General features: G+C 40.5%; 1 protein-coding gene across 1 annotated transcript; it reads left to right on the forward strand.

Moving 5' to 3' along the window:
* The first annotated feature begins 266 nt into the window (after positions 1–266).
* On the forward strand, positions 267–21,671 carry mmp14a (matrix metallopeptidase 14a (membrane-inserted)). Its single transcript, XM_066681135.1, has 10 exons — positions 267–730; positions 12,919–13,067; positions 13,601–13,723; positions 14,580–14,887; positions 15,149–15,310; positions 15,685–15,824; positions 16,479–16,617; positions 16,947–17,097; positions 17,346–17,461; positions 18,064–21,671. Exons 1-10 carry the CDS (start codon positions 647–649, stop codon positions 18,393–18,395), a joined length of 1,704 nt encoding a protein of 567 aa, XP_066537232.1. The 5' UTR covers positions 267–646; the 3' UTR covers positions 18,396–21,671.
* Positions 21,672–22,763: the final 1,092 nt, after the last annotated feature.

Below are 22,763 nucleotides of genomic sequence, written 5' to 3' on the forward strand. Positions count from 1 at the left end.
TTCATTGCAAATATTTGGAAAACATTTTCCTTGCTGATAAAGTAGACAAGGTCATTTTAATGGAGAATGTTGAGTATTTAATGCACTTACTTAAAATCACAAAAGTGTTGCGAGGGGCGTTCGAACTGCACACGACCGTTTATTAAAACCACACGTTGTTGGACTGAGCTGATGCTCCAAGCGAGGGGAGGGGAGTGGAGGGGGGGTGAGGGGAGTGGGGTGAAACTTTTTTCTTCCCTCTCTCTTTCCGCACTGCTTTAGGAAGAATAGCACGAAACCCTCTCCGGCCCTTCACACAGCAGACAGAGAGTAGAGGGAAAGAGCACAGACAAGACGAGACAAGCTGTAGCTTCACCATGTTTACGGACGACTCTCAATCTCTTTGACGGTTTTTTTAAACACAGAACTAAGTAGATTTTTTTCATATTCTTTAATCTCTGCTAACTGTCTACGTTGTTATTCCCAGCCTAGCGCTCAAGTGGTTTTTTTTTTCGTTTTGCGTTAGAAAGGGACACGTTTCGGGATTCTTTTCGTCGTTTGGAATGTTTTGATTCTGGAAAAACAGAGACAGACTCATCAGGCAGAAGAAGGCGGAGGGAGAAAGTTGTTTTTTTGTGTGTGTGAGCGTTTTTGGAAGCTTGCAGAAATGTTAAGGCCAGCGCTGCTGTGTTTGGTGACCACCCTGCTACTGACCGATAAAGGAAACGGCGAGAAAGAAATCAGACCCGAGGTCAGTACCATTGGGACACGATATTAACGAATGTCTAACAACCAACGGCTCCCTCCTCGCTGTGGAGTTTACCTCAGGAGAGTCATGAAACGTCTTCTCGTAAATATCATTCATTCTTAGACAAAGAGTAGTGCAGCTCATGGCTGGAAAATAGACACAGAAACATAATTAAACATCTCTGGTGTGAAAAAGCCAAACCTCAAATCTTAAAAGGTGTGTAGGAGTGATTCTTAGACATTTTGTGAAGGACCTAACTGCTGGGAAATGTGAGAGAAAACTCATTTAAGTCGCTAAAGTGTTTTAATTCGCGGTTTGGTGTTTGTTAGATGTAACAGATCAGTATTTAGCTTCAGTAAAACAGAACTCAATGGATACACACGGCAAAGATATTTTTGTTTGGCCGTTTTAACCGTTTGGTTCGATTATTTATATGGGATGGTCAATGAATCGATTCTTAAAAGCATCGCGAGTCTGAATCGATTCACATAATGCCATACAATGACTTTTCTGGAGACTGGCTTTCCTCTTCTGTAAAATAAACTCACCACACCCAGAAATACTATACAGCGGGGTATTTTAGTGCAGTCTACTTTTCTGGCACTTTTTAAAAAAAAATGAATATCAGTAGTCAAGCCGTGTGAATACATATACACAGTTCGTTTTACTGTCCATAATATGAGACAAAGAACACATTTATTTTATATTTTTTTTATTTTTCTCATTTTTTAGATTGTAGTTCCTACAAAGTAGATAAGGTACACTGAAGCTACACAGCGTAGAGGCAACACTCCAGTTTTACTAAGGTACTAATATCTCCCATACAGGAAAATATCATAATGCAGACTACAGACACGGCTAAAAAGAAATGCAGACCATTGACTTTAAAACAAAACTAGTGAATCAGAATATAGTTGAATCATCTCCCAAGGTGCAATGATAATCCCACTTCCCACAATCCACTTTGATTTTTCTATGCTGATATCTAAACACTTCACTCTAGTTGAATATCTAAAAAGGAAACGACAACGGTAACATCACATCTGTAATACTAGGCCTTATTATAGGCTAGGTTTGTTACAGTGCATTATATTATTATACATTTATTATAATACAGTGTTTTTTTTTTCCAGTCCATACCTTTAAGCTGATATCTGCATCATACTAACATACATAGACACCAGTACATGGATTGTAGTGCTGTATTATAAAAGCCCCATGTACTATATGAGTAATATGTGCAGTCTATAATAAAGCAGATAATACTTTCTGCTTAAAAATCAGAAAAAGCAAAATGCCTTTTTGAAAGGCTGTAAAGTACAGGAAGAATTTTCATGTAGCAACATGAAGTGGCAAAGAATGTCTAATCATGGCATGAGCGATTGAGTTCTAAGCATGTTTAATAAGGTGATTCAGATATTCAAACTAAAACATCAGTACAAAACTAATGGGAAGCCTCTTTTTTGTACCTTAAAATATTTTAGGACATGTAAAGTCACATGTTTGAATCATTTTACTTTCTAGATAAAGAGTCCAAAATGCATAGAAAAAATATAACTTTAAAAAATAATACCTGACACGAATGTCAGAGAGGAGTTGGTGTGTTCTCCTTGTGTCTGAGTGGGTTTCCTTCGGGTGACTGTCTGTGAGGAGTGTGGTGTGTTCTCCCTGTGTCTGCGTGGGTTTCCTCCGGGTGACTGTCTGTGAGGAGTGTGGTGTGTTCTCCCTGTGTCTGCGTGGGTTTCCTCCGGGTGACTGTCTGTGAGGAGTGTGGTGTGTTCTCCCTGTGTCTGCGTGGGTTTCTTCCGGGTGACTGTCTGTGAGGAGTGTGGTGTGTTCTCCCTGTGTCTGCGTGGGTTTCCTCCGGGTGACTGTCTGTGAGGAGTGTGGTGTGTTCTCCCTGTGTCTGCGTGGGTTTCCTCCGGGTGACTGTCTGTGAGGAGTGTGGTGTGTTCTTCCTGTGTCTGCGTGGGTTTCCTCCGGGTGACTGTCTGTGAGGAGTGTGGTGTGTTCTTCCTGTGTCTGCGTGGGTTTCCTCCGGGTGACTGTCTGTGAGGAGTGTGGTGTGTTCTCCCTGTGTCTGCGTGGGTTTCCTCCGGGTGACTGTCTGTGAGGAGTGTGGTGTGTTCTCCCTGTGTCTGCGTGGGTTTCCTCCGGGTGACTGTCTGTGAGGAGTGTGGTGTGTTCTTCCTGTGTCTGCGTGGGTTTCCTCCGGGTGACTGTCTGTGAGGAGTGTGGTGTGTTCTTCCTGTGTCTGCGTGGGTTTCCTCCGGGTGACTGTCTGTGAGGAGTGTGGTGTGTTCTCCCTGTGTCTGCGTGGGTTTCCTCCGGGTGACTGTCTGTGAGTAGTGTGGTGTGTTCTCCCTGTGTCTGCGTGGGTTTCCTCCGGGTGACTGTCTGTGAGTAGTGTGGTGTGTTCTCCCTATGTCTTCGTGGGTTTCCTCCGGGTGCTCCGGTTTCCTCCCATAGTCCAAAAAGACACGTTGGTAGGTGGATTGGTGACTCAAAAGAGTCCGTAGGTGTGAGTGAATGTGTGTGTGTGTGTTGCCGTGTGAAGGACTGGTGCCCCCTCCAGGGTGTGTTCCCACCTTGCGCCCAATGATTCCAGGTAGGCTCTGGACCCACCGCGACCCTGAACTGGATAAGGGTTACAGTTAATGAATGAATGTCAGACATGTATTATCCCAAGGAGCTGATATATTAAAGTAGTTTGGGTGTAAACAGTGTAAAAACTATTAATGTTATCACAAGTGTGCGCCCCCTTCAGGAACGAATGTTTTATGCTTTGCACAATTTACATAAAAAGCATAAGGTAAATTTCGCAGACAGGGATTAAGCCTAGAGCTGAACTAAATTACACAGACTACAGGGATTCACCTCTGAAAATCCTTTTTTAGCCTAGTACCAGTCTGTGCCTGGGAAATCAGCTCTGACAGTAATAGAACGTCTGAGGCTGACATCATCTCCGTGTGTTACACACAACCTGTGATCAAGCTGCTAATGTCTGCTCCAGAGATGTCTGTCTGGTGGAGACATGCACATGAAGGGGAAAAGAAGAAAGTTAGAAAGAAAGTAAGATAGAGTTGAATGTTTATGTATTGGAGCTGTTGCCTCCAGCCAAACCATTTAACCAGGTTTAGAAGGAGTGCACGAGGAACCCGACACTCTTCTCTATATCTTGCTCATCCATTTTCCATCCTTTTTCCACTGCAAGAAGCAGCCAAGGAGGGTGGAAAATTCAAGCTATTTTGCAGACGATAACAACTAGAGTCACACGGGAGTCATGTGATCGGAGCAAAAGGTCACAGCCAAGGTCAAATCCCAGATGACAATGCACATGCTCGCTCTTTTGATCCTACATCTACTCAGGATAAAAGAAGCATGTGTCGAACAAGTGTTAGTAGCTGCTAACGCTAGGTGTTGTTCAAAAGCCTGAATACAGACACTGGTGCCTTGAGTTTGATACAGATTTTTAAATCTAACTTTTTCTGAATACAGAATATTGTAGGGTTAAAACGAACAATAAATTTAGTTATATACAGTACACACCTCCTCATCAGTGATTGGTGGAGTAGAGCTAGTCACTGTATAGAACTGTGTACCAGCCCCTACCTCTACACAGCCCCAGTTACAGTCTCAAACACATTCAGAAGAGAGCGGTTCTACAGATTAACTCTCGACGAGGCCACAGCTGTTCACTGAAAACCGTTCCAGGTGACGACCTCATGAAGCCAACTGAGAGAACGCTGAGAGTGTGCGAAGCTGCCATCAAAGCAAAACTGGGCTACTTTGAAGAGTCTAAGTTTAAAACATTCCTATTTTATATTCAAATTTGTTTAACATCTTTTTGTCTACTACAAGTGCTCTTTCATAGTTTTAATGCCTTCCATATTCATTAGAAAAAACATTGAATGAGAAGATGTCAACATTTTTGCTGGCAAAAAAACATTGGATGCAACACTAGATGTTGCTTAAACTCGAAACGTGTTGTGCTGGAAATGTGTGTACTTAATTGCAGGCAAATTAAAAGAGAACCACACAAACTTCAAGAAGCACTGATGTAATAACATTTACAGAATATAATTATAACAGTCAGACGTCAGTGTAGATTTTGAAACATGCAAACGTACTGCCTCACAGTACTGCTAAAGACTATTTTATTGAAGTGTGGTATAAAATGGTATATAATTCTTGCAAAACTCAGTAGCAGGTATGACCCAATTATAGGAAGTGTGGACCAGTGCTTATATCTGATGTTTTCTACGTAGAACTCCGTAATTCCACTACATAAACATTTATGGACTGAAGAAACTGTGGCTACGTTTAATTTATGTGTGTGTATTTTAGCATAATAGCATCACCTAACTATTTGTCTCTTCTGGAGTTACAATAAAAGCACCAATATCAGTTTGAAATAATGATAAAAACTAAATATTTATTTGCCACTGCTGATACAGACACTGTGCTTTTTCCTACTCAGTTCATGTAAATGTTTGAATTTATATATATTAGTATCTAAAACACAAATATTTTTAGTAGTTTGTTTAGAAAAAATAATACCTTGGGTCTACACGACATAAACACGCATTTAATCTGGCTTTAGTCTGTCATTTTAACGAGCTTTAGAGAGTACCTTTTACAAAAAAACAAAAACAAAATTGAACTGTAAGCAGCAACCCCCTTGATCTCAAATTATCTTTTATCCCTGTGTAATATATATCTTTGAATTTCATTAATTTCCTGGATTGAGGGCCAGTATTTGGGGGGGTGGGGTTTATTTTATTTTATTTTTTTTTGTTTTTTTTTTAGGAAATATGCAAAAGTATAGACCTACTGCTGTTGTTACAGGTGCCGTTGTTGAGATTTTATAAGGGAAAATGTCATAGAGCTTATGGAAAACAGCTGGATGATTTTCTCTCTCTCTCTCTCACTCTGAGTTTCTCTCTTTCTCCCTTGCTCTTTCTCTATCTGTCTCTCTCTCTCTCTTGCTCTTTCTCTCTCCCTCCCTCTCTCTCTCTCTCTCTCTCTATCTCTGAGTCCCCCCCCCCTCTCTCTCTCGCTCTGAGTTTCTCTCTCTCTCTTTTGCTCTTTCTCTCTCCCTCCCTCTCTCTCTATCTCTGAGTCTCTCTCCCCCCCCCTCTCTCTCTCTTGCTCTTTCTCTCTCCCTCCCTCTCTCTCTCTCTGAGTTTCTCTCTCTCTCTTGCTCTTTCTCTCTCCCTCCCTCTCTCTCTCTCTCTCTCTCTCTCTCTATCTATCTCTGAGTCTCTCTCTCTCTGTCTTTACCACACAGCCTGAAACTCTTAGATGATGTATTTATCCCCAAGTAGTATTACAGATGTTGTAACTGTACTGGATTCCTCTGCTCTGCTCTTGCTCTTTGTTTGTCTTAAAGAGGCTGCAATAGTTTGTAAATGTGTTGTGTAGTTTCTAAACACTAACATATCCGTGTATGTATTTTTGTGATCATTTCATAACATCAGCCATCAAAGTATTTTTAATATGTAAACTCCTGCTGATCAAAATAGGCTAATGTCGGCTCTGAGAAGTCCACTTTCCCGATCAAAACACTTTCTTTAAGTATTCTGTTTAACCAGGAGATCACTGATCACTTTTACGAGGGAAACCTGGCCATTTAACTCATTATAAGTGACAGGGACAATGTCAGTAAACAGTGTAGATCCAAGCATGAAGATGAACCGAATGTGATGTCTGTAGGCCATGGATCCAGTGTAATTTTGACACACTTTCAAGCTTTTAAAACAATCATAAACCTAGTAAGTTGTTTGTAAAATGTTCCTCCTCCAATAAAGTTATATTATATTATATTATGTCAGTGCTGGTTGGTGTGTGAGACCTGGTTAAAAGTTATTGGCTTGATTTTACTCTGATTTTCAGGTGTGTGTTAATGGGACGGTGTAAATAGGTCGGTGATGTGGGTCACTATGCACCCAGGCAGTGTGTGAGACACAGTCTTGGGCGCTGATGACCACAATTCTGTGATTTTTCCATTGGCACAAAGCTGAAGGGAGCAACTGAGTCAGTCCGTCTCCCTGCAGTTCAAAATTCAGCTCTCTCCCCCCCCCCCAACACACCTCCCTTTCTCTCTCTTTCTTTTAAACCTCCTGCTTTATTTCCAGTCTTCCAGCATTTTAGCTTTTTGTTCTTCTTATCTTCACGAAGGTTTGTCTTTACATTCTAGTATCTCCTTCTGTCGATAGTAATTACCAAACGAAAGGATATCAGATGATCTTTAAAAACCACAAAGGCTTTTTCACTGGAAACTCTTACAGCAGTGATGTCTCTTCCAGAAAGTTGGTGTTGAGGAGCAAGTCTCTTTGCTGGCTTCTTGCTTTGTCATGTGATCCCACAATTCCAAAAGATGTTGCAATAGTGCAAAACATCCTGCCGTCTTCTCAAAAACACAGTTTTCCCAACACTCACGACTGTATTTTCCTCGTAAAATTGTGAGGGATTTTAGAGCTCTTAGATTTGTGAAAAGCAGAAGGAGGTCTTCATTGAAACCTTGAGCTTTTTCGAGGAAACAGATGTCTACCTTGCTGGCGCAGATATAAGTGAAGTCATAGCATATGGTTGTGTTTAGAGTCAGATGTGGAACTCTAGTAATCTTTTTTTTATTATTATTATTATTTTTTAACTATTAGTTTACCTCTTTCGTTTATTAATCATAAATCATTTTATTATCTATGTATTACTGCATTTTTACTTCTTTTATTTCATATGTATATTGACATAAGGACCCTTTTCTAACCCTGGAAAGCACCAGTTTCCATGATCCACGAGTTCTAGTTTTGTACTGAGAAGATGGACAGACTTTTCAGAACAAGTTTAATTACCTTTTTAGTAACTTTCAGGAAGTCTTTTTCATTCCTAGTAAAGACAAAGCCTTCATCTTTGAGCAGGGCTCTTTGGCCTGATCTGAGTTCAGTACCTGAAAGTAATGCCAGTCATGAATAAAGGCTGCCTAGACTAAGTGAGACTCAATAAAGGCTACCTGTCTGTGCGGGCAGTGTCTGACACACTGACCACAGTGATTCGCTCTTCTCCGGTCAGTGGAGCTGGCAAGGGTTTCTAAATAGAACCTTTGACGTTCACCGCTGGGAGTTACTCAGCCCTGGTGCATGCTGGGATTGCTGGCAAGACTAATAGGAGACCTGAGGCTTCAGTGAGCCAGAATAGACCGGGATAGAGGCATACAGGGAAAGAGAGCGAGAGGAAACGGCTGGGGTGTAGAGAAAAAGAAATGGAAGCGCCTATAAGAGTGAACTGGAAAAAAAAGTGAAGATAGGAGAGAAAGTGGAGAATTGCAAGATAAACAATGATTATGTGGAAAAGGTGAAAGGGGAATGCACGAGGAATAAAAGCAAGAACAAAAGGAAGAAAATGTGAGAGGGAAAGAAAGACAAGAGAGAGCAAGGGGAAAGCTTATTCATTTCTCTGAACTTGAAGAGGGAGTGTTTTCTCAGCCTAGGGAGAGTGACCACAGCATGGCCTCGATACACAGGGAGCAGTCAGAGAGAGAGAAAGAGGGATGGAATGAGAGAGAAAAATGAAACACTACAGCATAGTACGGTACTCTGTACTCACTTATGTAACTCTGTCCATAAAGCCTTCTCCCATCGGAAAATGTATAATATCAGAGTCAGCAGCATAGTGTGTTCTTTGATACAGTCATTTGTAGCTTATCAGAGTAAACTTCCAGAATAAGACAGGTTTATTTACATGGAATTATGGAATGATTCAGCACTGTCATACTTTACTGAAGGCTTTAACCTGAAATAATGAGCTACCATCAATGATTTAAATGTATTTCTTTGAATGTAACCGTAAAATTGACAATGAAAAAAGTTATTAGAACCCATTATGCAGTTCATAAAATAATATTTCACCATTGTACACTTGTTGCAGTTATGAGTTTCTGTTAAAGGCTAAGCACCACTTAATGGACCTCCATGAATATTCCACATTATTGTAGTCACTGACAGATATAAGTATGAATTAAAATGAAAATAGCAGCTTAATTTGCTTTAAAACTGACAATTTTATTAAATTGACGGAAAAACCCGAGCTCGCTACGGAAATTCTCGAACGCAACCGTGACGTCACTGGTGGACAACAGCTGAACAACGCCGCGGTAAAACACCGTTATGACTGACTGTTATGACAGTATCTAGCTAAATAACCAACATTATTCATGACAATAGCCTAGCAATAAGCTAAACTCAAATGTAGAGGTACCGTTATTCTTGTAAATGTGATCGAAGTCGAACTCGAATTCATCCGACACTATAAACCTCCGTAATGCAGCTACGTAGCCGAGTATAATCTGAGCCACCGAGTTTAGCGAGTCAAGCTAACGTTAACTAACACCAACTAAAACAGGCGAAGTGAGTGTCCTTACCCTGTTTACCTCCATGTTACAGAGGCTCTTGAACACCTTTCGTTGGTGTCCTTACATGCCCATATTGTTGGAAAAGTGCCAGTGAAATGAGCTACAGATAACGGAGTGAGCGGATGGTCCTTTCCAAAGTGCCCGTTTAAAGTGGACAAATTTAGTCCATTTTCTGGATATTTTGGGATCTTTGGGCCATTTGTTCACAGATGTCCCACTGTACATTGAATGATTGCAGCCAAAAACAACACACCTTTTCGTCATTTTGCATTAAATTAAGTGCAGCTTCTAGAGTTGTTGTCCACCATCTATGTCACAGGCAAGACGCCTATTAGAGTTTCCCAACACCGTTGGGGGGGGGGGACCAACGGTCTTTTAAACCTTATTCCTTCAATTAGTAAGAAATAACATGTTTTCTGACTCTCAATAAACACAAGTTAGGAACTCAAACTCCACTGTGTTTATTTGTTTGACACTTTCATAGAGCTGCTGCTTAGCCTTTAAATGATTGACTTGAAATGCTCATTTTAGTTCATTTTCCTTTCTGTATTGTACAATGCTGTTAGATAATCTTTCAGACCCATAGTGTTATTTATTCACAGTGGAAGAACAGACAGAAAACCTGTGGATTTAAAACGGTAGAAATTTGATTGTGTCCTGCCTCTCCATAATAAAATCATGTGGTATTCCTCTCAGTGTTAAGTCAACACTAATAGTGCTGATTTAACACTGGTTTTTCACCTTTTTCACCAATAATCGTTGGACTTTCCCTTTACTTTTTCTCGTATATGATTCTCATTGACTACACTTCGGGTTTAGGGACATTTTTGTGAACAACATGCTGTAATTATGGTCAAATGACCATAGCACGCAGCTTCTTGTAGATTATTGCTATATCATCATTCGTAAAATGACCAGAAACCGAGCACATTTGTCATATATGAGTCAGTTTATGATGCTACTGAAGGTGCTTACACAAACTGTTTTAAGTGTTGATTACTTAAGTAAATTTGTGCTGACATTCTGTGTACTCAGTGTTGGAGCCAAATTAAACAGTAAATTATGCATTTGAGCCAGTTTGTATTGAGCTCATGACTGTCTTGAACTCCTGGATGTCTAGCCTGCTAATGTTTTTCTTAAGGCCCACCACTCCCTTGTGCAGTATATTCCATAAATATGCCTCCTTCATGCAAGGACTTGAGATGATGGAGTTTTTTCCAGCAATGCAACAAGCTTGGGGCCAAAATACAATGAGAAAGTTTCACTGACACACTTGATGTTATCTGTATTTATCCCCAGTGAACCCTTGTGAGCTTTTATCCCTCTATGAGAAACAGGGTGGGGATGGAGTGAGAACGCTAGAGAGTGAGAGAAAGAGAAAGAGAAAAGGAAAGAAATAGAGAGAGCAATTGTGAGGTTTCGGGGCCTGAAGGATTACTAAAGAATTCTGTGTAATATCGCGGACCGAGTTTGTGGTCAGAATGGAGACAGAGGCTGAACCATAAAATGGAGCGTCCACACATGCACACACATAAACACCCACACAGACACAAACACACACACAAAACACATACACCATCTGTTTGATTTGTAATGGAAATTCTGTTTAGACTCTATTCAGGGACATTTGCCAAAAACCATGAGAGTTTTTTTGTTGACCGTGCTTTGACACAGGAGCTGATTTACAGATGTAGTTTTAGATTTTTTGGGGGGGCGTATGAGGGGGCAAGATGGGGCAAATCCTCTTCAGTGTGAATAGATTGAAAGCAATAGCCCATTGCAGGGCATCAAGCCCATTCCCTGTTATTCCCATATTCATATTTGTGGGCAATTTCCTTTTAAAGTTGTTGTTTATTAAGTTAACAAAGATGACTATTAAAACTGTTGGGACTCTACTTTAATTGTGAAATGAAGTGTAACACAAATCTCAGTGTGTAATTGGAGAACTACACACAAGTGGATTGTTTCAGGTCAAAACCAAAGTGTCCCATTTTTGTAATATATTTCAAGAATATGGAAAAGAGTTTTTTAAATGTGTTTATTTATTTATTTTCATAATGAAGGGGCTGGATTATCTTATATTGAATCTCAGAAAAATGACTTGTGCTTAAAATGGATGGTTCAGTGACAGCACACGGAGTATTGTTTCTAAACAGACTGCTGACGATGAGTGGATGCGCCGTTTGTGGACATTTCTTTTCATTTTTTGGAGAAGGATCTTCTGAACTTGTTTTAATTTGGTGAAAAGTGCACAATGCAGAATGCAACCATAATCAAAGGTCGAGGTAGAGAGGCTAGATTACAGGACTTCCTTAGTTATGATGACATACATAACAGAAGTAAGTGCGTGTGTGTGTCTACTAAACCACTAGTGTGAGCATATTCCGGTTAAAAGCTTTATTTAGCTGTTCTTAAGTCATGTCTCGTTTTATCCACAAATAAAGGAAGTTTATGAGGATGTGATACTTGAATGCTTCATACTTTAGACTCATTGTGCACCCAGACAACCAGAAGATGTAATTATATTTTATGAGTTGTTTAATTCAGCCAGTTTTCTTTGTTCCCCCTCTCTCCTTTTCTCTGTCTTTTCTCTTTTCCCCCCACACTTTGTCTTTCACTCATTTCTCAAATGCTCTGTCTTCTCTCTCTCTCTCTCTCTCTCTCTGTCTGCCCCCCCCGATCTCTCTGGGATCTTAATGTGTATTTTTATAAGGCTGTACTTGCTAACACAGGCTGTTTGAGGTATAAAGAGTTTGGCGTCACTCTACACAGACTCTACACCACCTACACACCTTAAACCTTGAAGCCCACACACAAACTGGATGGACACACACACACACTCAAGTTCAATCAGGGTCATAAGAACACACATATCCTCTTATTCAAGCTCTTATTCAGTTATTGGTAGAAATCGTCATTCATACAGTAATTTTGGTTAATAATTCGCTGTGTTCGTAAGTCTTGGTCACAACTACAGAAGCCTTCCATGACCGCTGACATAGACATACATAAACATAGTTATTCCTGTTATTATTTTTTATAAAGGAAGTTCTTCAGGTCTTTTATTACTGTCACAGTGACTTAATTCTACTGCTATGACAAAGCATACCGTATATTTGACAGTGCCCCTCAGGTCAAGTGAGCCTTTACGACAGAGATATCTGTTGGAATAACTGTTCAATGAGAATCATGTATATCCATGTCCATTTTTAGTTTACTAAATCGTTTGAACAAAATAGAAATGCTCCAGAATTATTTGGAAAAGTAGTCTTTACATTGACTTCCATTAAAAGTTAAGGAGGTTTTTCCTTTCTCTTATAAAGTTGGACAATTTGTTGCTTTAAGTCAATTGTCATGAGATTATGTGGGTGTCAAGTAGAAGTTTTATTGTCCTACAGCAAAATGTTGCCCCAGTTATTTTCATATCTAGTGCAGAGCATCTGAGAAATATATACAAATTCATCAGTTAGAATCTAAGCATTTATTTGGTAAAAAAAGGCATTTGCAGTAGTTCTAAATGGTTTACAGTTTCTGTTAATGGGCTGTTCATATTCTGCTCCAACCGTTTGGAGATGCCTGATAAAATGCCGTCAAATAGAACCTTACTAACCTTAGATATTTTGTCATTGTGTCAGATTGAGGGGTTGACGAATCAATTGAGTGGGAGAACAAAAAACCATAAGGAAACATGCAAGTTGTGAGCTTATTTATTCACCGTTATTACGAGAAGTCATATCTGTGTCTTTTCCTCTCTCTCTCTCTCTCTCTCTCTCTCTCTCAGGCATGGCTGCAGCAGTACGGTTATCTTCCTCCTGGTGATGTCAGAGCACAGGCTATTCGCTCCCCAAAGTCCGTCGTCTCTGCTATCTCTGCCATGCAGAAGTTTTATGGTCTCACAGTCACAGGAACAATGGATCCTGCTACACTTAAGTGAGTCAGACACTCTGCCATTCACAGAACAGGATACAGGTGGTTAATTAAGAGTGCAGTTGGAGGGAAATGAATGCTATTTCCACAAAGCAATATGTTTAATTTGTTTGTTTATTTAATAGAGACAATGTAGACTAATCAGCGTCGTTGTTGATGTAGCCCTTTCCTGAACAGGTTGATGTTTAAACAGGTGAAAAATTATTCCACAAACATTAGACAATAAATAATACTAATATTAAAATGATTGTCGTTGCCTGAAGAATGAAATGATGAATAGAAAATCTCCAGAATTATTTGGAATAAAACCTTTTTAAGAAGTTAAGAAGGTTTTGTCCTTCTTCTGTAAAGCTACTATTTTGGAAGATACACATTTTTTCTTTTGACAAAGATGATATATCACTTTTTTTGTATAGTTTTATAAGCTGTATATTATTATATGCACATGCCACATATAAGTGGGTAATAGTAAATAACTGAGCTTGTTTCCAAGCTACTGACTTAAAAGTCAATGATATGTATGTCTCCATTGCTAGGGCTATGCAACGGCCACGCTGTGGGGTTCCAGACAAGTTTGGTACAGAGCTGAAGAGCAATCTGAGGAGGAAACGCTATGTCGTTCAGGGACTAAAATGGGACAAGAGAGAGATCACCTTCAGGTGAGACATAGAATATTCAGACAACATCCACATAACGTTGTTGATAAAAATGACATTAATTTGAAACAGAGATGTCACATTGCTTGACAAATGCATTTACAATGAACGGAGACAGTGTTTAAATATCATTCATCATCATTTTTGTCAGGAACGTGGAGGTGGACTGACGGAGGCGGACGCACACGCTAAAACACAGTGACTTTATTTACAACCAAAATATAACAAAACAAAGACAGACTAAGAACTAGAGAGAATACTTAAAGACCTAGAAATAGAGAGACTTTGAAAGAATGACCTAGACAGAAAGACATGGACAGAAAGAGAGAACTGGACAAACAGGGAACTGTACAGAGAGAGCTACAGAGGCTAAACTAGAACACAGAACTAAACAGAGTAATACAAATAGACAAACCAAACAACTCACAAAGCACATGGAATAAACAGACAGACCAGGGCTGTGAATCAAATTGAGAAACAGACAAGACAGACAAGCAAACATGGACCGAATCAAAGAACCAACAAGACAGACAAGGGAACTTAAATACACCACACAGACAAGGGACACCTGAAACAGATAACGAGGGGGCAGGGTTGCAAATGAAACACGGACGAGGAGGAGGAACAAAGGCGGGACTAGGGCGGAGACATGAACAATAATAAACAGAGCCAAGTGCTAAGAGAGCACATGGCAGGGAAAACAGACATGACAGGACGAGGGCGTGACAGTTTTATGTACAACCCACCTAATAATATACTATATATAATGTAAATAATCTCATTCATCTTGAAGGCACTTTGAATAGAAAGAGGGACAAAGCATGCAATATGACTTTAACTTTGTGCCTCTATTCCTCAGTATCCAGAACTACACTCCTAAAGTAGGTGAATACGCCACTCAGGAGGCCATCCGGAAGGCCTTCAAGGTCTGGGAGTCAGTGACGCCTCTGAAGTTTCGCGAAATTCCATTCAGTCAGATCAGAGACAGACCTGAGAAGTTTGCCGACATCATGCTTTCCTTTGCTGAAGGTTTCCATGGTGACAGCACACCATTTGACGGGGAGGGTGGGTTCTTGGCCCATGCCTACTTTCCTGGTCAAGGTATTGGAGGAGACACACACTTCGACTTAGCAGAACCATGGACCACTGGCAGTGTTGACCAAGGAGGTAAAAATGAGGTTGCATTACTTAGAACCAAAATGTCAGTGCATATTAAATAGTCTATAGCTACAATTCACAATAAATATGAATAAAATCTGAATAGGTCCGGTCAATAGCCAATAATATGTAATGGAAGACGAGGCTAGCCATGTTCCCTATTACCAGACTCTTATCTGCAAGGGTTTTAAAAACAGTGTTGTACTATTGAGATGGTGGCGAACATTTCCTCGTCTCTAAAACCTCATTACGTCCTCCCTGCCGTCTCAGGTAATGACGTGTTTCTGGTGACGGTGCATGAGCTGGGTCATGCTCTGGGTCTGGAGCACTCAGGTGACCCCTCTGCCATCATGGCTCCATTCTATCAGTGGATGGAAACAGAGAACTTCGTGCTGCCCGACGATGACAGGCGTGGAATTCAGCAGATTTATGGTCAGTCTACTTTCCTTATGCCCCCACCAATGTAGAATAAATTGGGAAGCACTCTTTCTGCTTCCAGTCCGGTTCTTAATGCTCGTGCCGGGCTGTCTAGGCCTTTCCAAATGTCACTCAAGAAATACAGCATCCTCACACTGAGTGACAAATATCATTGAGTAATTCTAGTTTAATGTGTGTACTGAGTATGCAGTGAAAAAATAACACGTTGCTGGTCTGTCACAGACACAAGTATGCAAAACTCAGACTTTAAATTAAGGCTTTGAAATAAGGTTAAACATACATCCTTTCTCTTAAACAGTACATTAAACATTTAAAAATTAATAAACATTTTAAAATTTGAATAAGAATAAGGCTTTATCCACCTTTAGGTGCTGGATCAGGAGATCCTCCCAAACCCCCTGCCCCACGACCCACACGCAGGCCAGACAGGCCCTCTTTTGGACCCGATATCTGTGAAGGCCACTTTGACACCATTGCCATCTTACGAGGAGAGATGTTTGTCTTTAAGGTAATCTGAGACTTTGTGCCTTTACAAACTCTTTTACATAGTTATGAATAAACCAGGAAACCCACGCAGACACAGGGTTGAACACACCACACTCCTCACAGACAGTCACCTGGAGGAAACCCACGCAGACACAGGGAGAACACACCACACTCCTCACAGACAGTCACCCGGAGGAAACCCACGCAGACACAGGGAGAACACACCACACTCCTCACAGACAGTCACCCGGAGGAAACCCACGCAGACACAGGGAGAACACACCACACTCCTCACAATCACCCGGAGGAAACCCACGCAGACACAGAGAGAACACACCACACTCCTCACAGACAGTCACCCGGAGGAAACCCACGCAGAAACGGAGAGAACACACCACACCTGTGTACGGTTTTTTACCAAACTCTTACTCAACACAAATAATTGCACATTGACACCACTCCAGAGTTAAGTTGAATACATGTTGCTAAGAATTTTAATATTCCAGCTATTTTTTCCAGGCCATACAGCATTAAAGACACAGTATTCAGAAGAGAAATTTTGTCACATATGCTATATTCTGAAGTTGTTTATCAACCCACACCCCACACTCCAACTCCCTTGTCTCTCTCTCTCTCTCTCTCTCTCTCTCTCTCTCTCTCTCTCTCTCTCCTGTAGGAGAAGTGGTTTTGGCGAATGCGTGATGGTAAGCCTCAGCAGGGTTACCCCATGCCTATTGGCCACTTCTGGAAGGGTCTTCCACCATCCATCAATGCTGCTTATGAGCGTGGTGATGGCAAATTTGTCTTCTTTAAAGGTACAGCTTAAGTGCTCTCCTTACTCTGTTCATTTCAGTAGTTCATTCATTAATGTTTGCACTGATAAGTTTACTTAGTTTATTATTTTCCTACATCAATTTAGTATCTACTCTCATTGATCATTTAATGTAAAATGTAAATGTATTTTGGGGTTATTTACTAGCGCTAGACTGATGGCTGCTACACAGTTTATGAGCTCCCACTCTACCCCGTCCAACCATGCAAAGGGACCACCACTGGTGTATAGTTTTCAGCACTGAAATGTCAGGTCAATAGTGGTGTTGCAAGAACCATTACAAACACAAACTGTCTTTCTTGCTTTCTGTAGGTGATAAATACTGGGTCTTCAATGAAGCTACTATGGATCAGGGATATCCTAAAACCTTTAAGGAACTGGGCACTGGCCTTCCTAAAGACAGGCTGGACGCTGCCCTCTACTACACTCCCACTGGAAATACATACTTCTTTAGAGGCAATAAGTGAGTATCTGCACATTGAGGAAGTAGAAATGTCTCATGTCTCAAAGGAAGCCACAGGTTACTAATTCTGGCATGATTTTGACCGTCTATGAGCTTGTGTGCAAATTTCCTATGACGTTGTTTCCACATCTGCTTTTGTGTTCTTTTGTCATATATTTATTTTCTTCTTAAAACCCCCCTGATATTTTAACCACCTCCCTCATATTTTACATTACATTACATTACATTCTTTTTTGTTCTGCCCACAGATATTACCGCTTCGATGAGAACACACGCTCTGTAGAATCGGACTACCCCAAACCCATCAGCATGTGGCAAGGAGTGCCTGAAAATGTCAAAGGAGCCATTATGAGTGATGATGGAGGTAAAAAAAAAAACACAGAGGGGTTGACACCTTCACTTTTTTTTGTTTGAGGTGCATAAAAGGGATATGAGTATGTGTTGTGGTCTTTTGATTTCTGCGGGAGGTCCTGATTCAGCTGGGTACATCCTGCCTATGTTGGTGTGTGGGTTCATGTGATGCATGTGCAGTCCAGATGTCCTTATAAGGAAAATGTAGAAATGTTGGTTTGGTTGTTTTTTACTCAATGAATCACACATAAAAATGGCCCAGTGCCACATTTCCTTTCTTAAGAATGGGCCAATTCTTATATTTCTATTGTGGCACAATAAGTACATTGTGCAAATTTACTATCACTCAATGTGTTTAAAAGGTGAACTATGTAAAATTCTTTGGCTAATGAGGTTAAGGTTACTCTTGGGTATATTTTGGGACTTGAGAGCATCTTCAATAGAGCAATAAACATCTTATTAAGAGGTCATTACAAGAAAAATATTATTCAACTTATTTCCGAACAGTTATCTATGAGTCTTTTTAACTAATTGTATAAATATTTCAAGAAATGGTGCTTGAAACAAATGTATCTAATGTAGAACCTCTTTTTCCTTTCTTGTTCTACTCTTTAGTTTACACCTACTTCTATAAAGCCAACAAGTACTGGAAATTCAATAACCATCAGACTAAAGTGGAGGCAGGCTACCCAAAGTCTGTCCTGACTGCTTGGATGGGCTGTGAGGGAGAGGAGCCTAAAAAGAGGACCGGGACGGACGAGGAAGTGATCATCATTGAGGTGGATGAGTCCTCGTGGGGCTTTGCTGGAGGAGCAGCAGCTATAGTGATCCCACTCTTCCTGCTGGCCTGTGTTCTCATTACTCTGGGGGCACTGCTGTTCTTCCGTTGTTATGGTACTCCACGCCGCCTCCTCTACTGTCAGCGCTCCCTACTGGATAAGGTTTAGAGACCGTGGAATGGTAACATAAAGGAAGACAACTGCAATACTTTTTATTTTGGCAAGGGAAAGCATTTGAAGTGTAGTTAATATATGTGTAATCTATCTCATTAAGAGATTGTTGCATTAATATTATATGATGATACAGCTTATTTCTACGTGCTTAACATTACTGCAAGAAATAAATACTTGAAACAATAAAAAATAATATCTTCCTATGGAAGGAGATAATATTATTTACAAGTAAAAATCTCTAGAAGTAGGTTGAATATTCATAAAATATTCATACGTCAATCACATAATAAGAAATATTCGGTACATTCTCTACATTTTTTAAAGCTTTCCCGTGCCAAAGTATCTTTTTTTTTTGTTTAGTTTTTTTTGCCTTGAAGGGACATATGAGTAATAAATGGGATGGAGAGTCAAGGCAATGGATGGGGAGCCATAGTGTTTACAGAACCACAGAGATTAAAAAAAAAGAAAGGAGTGATAGATTAATAATGCAGCAGGTAATGGAACAATGCATATGTTTTTGTAGTCACTTGTAAAGCTCTGCCGATATGAATAGACACGTGAAGGAGGGAGATCTTCAGAGGAGAAGAGGGAGAGTCGCATCGCCTTACTTTTATTCTCTCTTTTATACTAAATGAAAATAAAGCACTTTTTCATTTTATCTCCCTCTTCCTCCCTTAAAGTCTCTCTCCGAAACCAAACGATTCCAGCCACTGTGCTGTATGATCGCCATGTTTTTTTCTTTGTTTTTGCCTCTCGTAAATTTTCATCTCATGTTTACCTCTCGATTTCAGATTTGCTCCACAATTTCACCCTCGGAAACGTAGCCTTGTCTCAACAGTGCCTTTTAACTTTAGAGAAAATTGGTCACATTTTCCACCATTTTTGTTTTCTGTTAATTGTATATGGAGTTAGTTTTGTGTCAGAAACTGTGTGAGACTGAAACAAAATCTGTACGCTTCTCAGGTCACATTTACACAACCTTATGTACGTTTTCAGTTACTATTTTTGGACTCGACAGTTGTATTTTAACTCATTGAAGTACCTTAAAGCACCTCTGGACACTCAGAGAGATTAAAAGGTTAAGGAGATTGTTAATAGCAGGTTTCATATTTACTGAGATACACAACACAGAGTTCAGTGTGTTGCTCACAGACTCTTGTCTGAAAGGGGAATCAAACTCCAGTCTGCTCTGTGGAGGGCAGTGATGTTATCCATTATGCTACACAACCAAACAAAAAGGGAAAAAAATCCAATGTAAATATATTGTTCACTGGGCGGCACGGTGGCGCTGCAGGTAGGTGTCGCAGTCACACAACTCCAGGGACCTGGAGGTTGTGGGTTCGATTCCCGCTCCGGGTGACTGTCTGTGAGGAGTGTGGTGTGTTCTCCCTGTGTCTGTGTGGGTGTCCTCCGGGTGACTGTCTGTGAGGAGTGTGGTGTGTTCTCCCTGTGTCTGTGTGGGTGTCCTCCGGGTGACTGTCTGTGAGGAGTGTGGTGTGTTCTGCCTGTGTCTGTGTGGGTTTCCTCCGGGTGACTGTCTGTGAGGAGTGTGGTGTGTTCTCCCTGTGTCTGCGTGGGTTTCCTCCGGGTGACTGTCTGTGAGGAGTGTGGTGTGTTCTCCCTGTGTCTGCGTGTGTTTCCTCCGGGTGACTGTCCGTGAGGAGTGTGGTGTGTTCTCCCTGTGTCTGAATGGGTTTCCTCCGGGTGACTGTCTGTGAGGAGTGTGGTGTGTTCTCCCTGTGTCTGCGTGGGTTTCCTCCGAGTGACTGTCTGTGAGGAGTGTGGTGTGTTCTCCCTGTGTCTGAATGGGTTTCCTCCGGGTGACTGTCTGTGAGGAGTGTGGTGTGTTCTCCCTGTGTCTGCGTGGGTTTCCTCCGGGTGACTGTCTGTGAGGAGTGTGGTGTGTTCTCCCTGTGTCTGAATGGGTTTCCTCCGGGTGACTGTCTGTGAGGAGTGTGGTGTGTTCTCCCTGTGTCTGCGTGGGTTTCTTCCGAGTGACTGTCTGTGAGGAGTGTGGTGTGTTCTCCCTGTGTCAGAATGGGTTTCCTCCGGGTGACTGTCTGTGAGGAGTGTGGTGTGTTCTCCCTGTGTCTGCGTGGGTTTCTTCCGAGTGACTGTCTGTGAGGAGTGTGGTGTGTTCTCCCTGTGTCAGAATGGGTTTCCTCCGGGTGACTGTCTGTGAGGAGTGTGGTGTGTTCTCTCTGTGTCTGCGTGGGTTTCCTCCGGGTGACTGTCTGTGAGGAGTGTGGTGTGTTCTCCCTGTGTCTGCGTGGGTTTCCTCCGGGTGTACAGGGTGTACTCCTGCCTTGCGCCCAATGATTCCAGGTAGGCCCTGAACTGGATATTGTTCACAAAAAAATTATAAAATTTGCATTTCATAACATTACAAATTCACATACGATTTTTCTGACACAAAAATTAATTCCATATTAAATGGCATCTTAATAAAAATATCATAAGTGACCAGCAAAATGTGAGGGGTTAGTGAGAAAGTATGGACCAAATCCAGAAAGGAGGCCTGTCTACATTTACACAGTTAGAGCAGAGCTGGCTTGCAGGTACAACTCCAGATATTAATGTAATTAAGGTTTTTTTTTACCATTTACTATTGATATTAATGTTAATAATTATTGATATTGTTGTTATTATAACTATGGTTATTGTTATTATTGTTCTCCGCGTTTAGTCTCGTGCGTTTTATAGAAATGTTATTTCAATTTAAGTCCTGCTGGACAGAGGCAGATTGTGACTGGTATCAGATGCCACCCAGTTTTGTTTTGTTTGGGGTTTTTATGTTAAAAAAGTTTTTTTTTCCAGGTTTTTCCAGATTCCAAAAAGGAAATTGATTAAAATGTATTAAAATCATTAAAAGGGATAAAGTTGTAATCTCATTGGGTTTGTTGTGTCTGTATGATTCTTTGTGAGAATCCTTTCTGTCTTCATGAATGGAGCAGTTTTTTTAAATGGAATAAACCTGATTCTGGAAAAAAAAATACAATGGTGCTATGGATTTTCTTGAATGCACACATCTCCACAGTGAAATGTAATTAATGCACTCTATAACAATGATAATGGTAATGACATTTATAATGATGATGATATATTGTAAATGTAAGGGAATGTGATTCTTGCTTGTTTATTACGTTTTTGTATTTGGGGAATGAACAATGAAATAAAGTATTTTGTGGAATGTTATTTACCTTCTGCTGTATTTTTTCAACAACTGCACGTCTTGGTTTTAACCCAGAAACTATAATTATGCTAAAATAGTTGTGTGTGTGTTTATTCTCCACTTTTCACATGTTGCAGTGAAGAAAGGAGTGAGGCAAAACAGTCTGGATTATTAAGATAGCTGAACACTTGGGGAATCATGTGACGATGTGTGTGTGTGTGTGTTATCAAGCTTTACAAAGTGAGACATGTAGAAAACTGAATAGCTCTCAAAGATTGAATGAAAACTGAATAGCCCCCCCCAAGTCTCCCTAAACTCCTTTTTCCTTTGTGCCCCACCATTTCTTTTTTGGCTTCTTAAGCCCCCCCCACGCCCTCTCTCTCTCTCTCTCCGTGTCTCTGTCTCTCCGTGTCTCTCTCTTTCTCTCTCTGTCTCTCTCTTTCTCCCTCTCTCTCTCTCATACACACACACACATTCACTCCCTCACATCTATTTCTATATTTTCAATGTCTGTCCCTATTTTTCTTTATCTTTATTCTCATGCAATAAAGTGCTCTCTTTATGAGGTTCTTAATTGAAACCATTCCTTCCCTCACCACAAATATGTTTTTCTTCAAGTTCTCCCTTAAACATACTCTCTCTCTCTCTCTCTCTCTCTCTCTCTCTCTCTCTCTCTCTCTCTCTCTCTGTAGTTCAGTATTGTCAAGATCGTTTTCTGTGGATTTTAGGGATGAGAACTGGACAATAAAAAAGCAGGACCAGGAAGAACTTTGGTGTTGGAAAAGATCTGAAAATACTTCAGACACAAAGAAGGCAAACAAATAAATCCTGAACAAAATAAAGACTCACCTTTCACTAGAAGCTCAGAAGAGTTACAGCTAAAAGGGAAGAAGACGGCCAGCAACAGGCTGGATGAATACAATGAAAGAAATTATGAATGAGCCATTAAGAAGCCTGAAGACCCAAACAGAAGACAGAATGTTCTTTTACTAATGTACTATTACTACTACTACTACTATTACTACTGCTACTACTACTGCAATTATTACTACTACTATTACTGCTGCTACTACTACAGTTACTACTAATACTACTATTATTACTACAATTACTACTGCTATTATTACTACTACTATTACTATTATTACTACTACTATTACTACTGCTACTACTACAATTACTACTACTAT

The sequence above is a fragment of the Hoplias malabaricus genome, chromosome 9 (genome assembly GCF_029633855.1).
Source record: "Hoplias malabaricus isolate fHopMal1 chromosome 9, fHopMal1.hap1, whole genome shotgun sequence".
Lineage (NCBI taxonomy): Eukaryota > Metazoa > Chordata > Actinopteri > Characiformes > Erythrinidae > Hoplias > Hoplias malabaricus.

Bases quoted from the DNA above. Each gene is read 5' to 3' on its own strand.
- mmp14a (XM_066681135.1), top strand. From the start codon at position 647: ATGTTAAGGCCAGCGCTGCTGTGTTTGGTGACCACCCTGCTACTGACC. The intron at 13,068-13,600 runs GTGAGTCAGACA...CTCCATTGCTAG, and splicing joins ATGGATCCTGCTACACTTAA to GGCTATGCAACGGCCACGCT. The intron at 16,618-16,946 runs GTACAGCTTAAG...TGCTTTCTGTAG, and splicing joins CAAATTTGTCTTCTTTAAAG to GTGATAAATACTGGGTCTTC.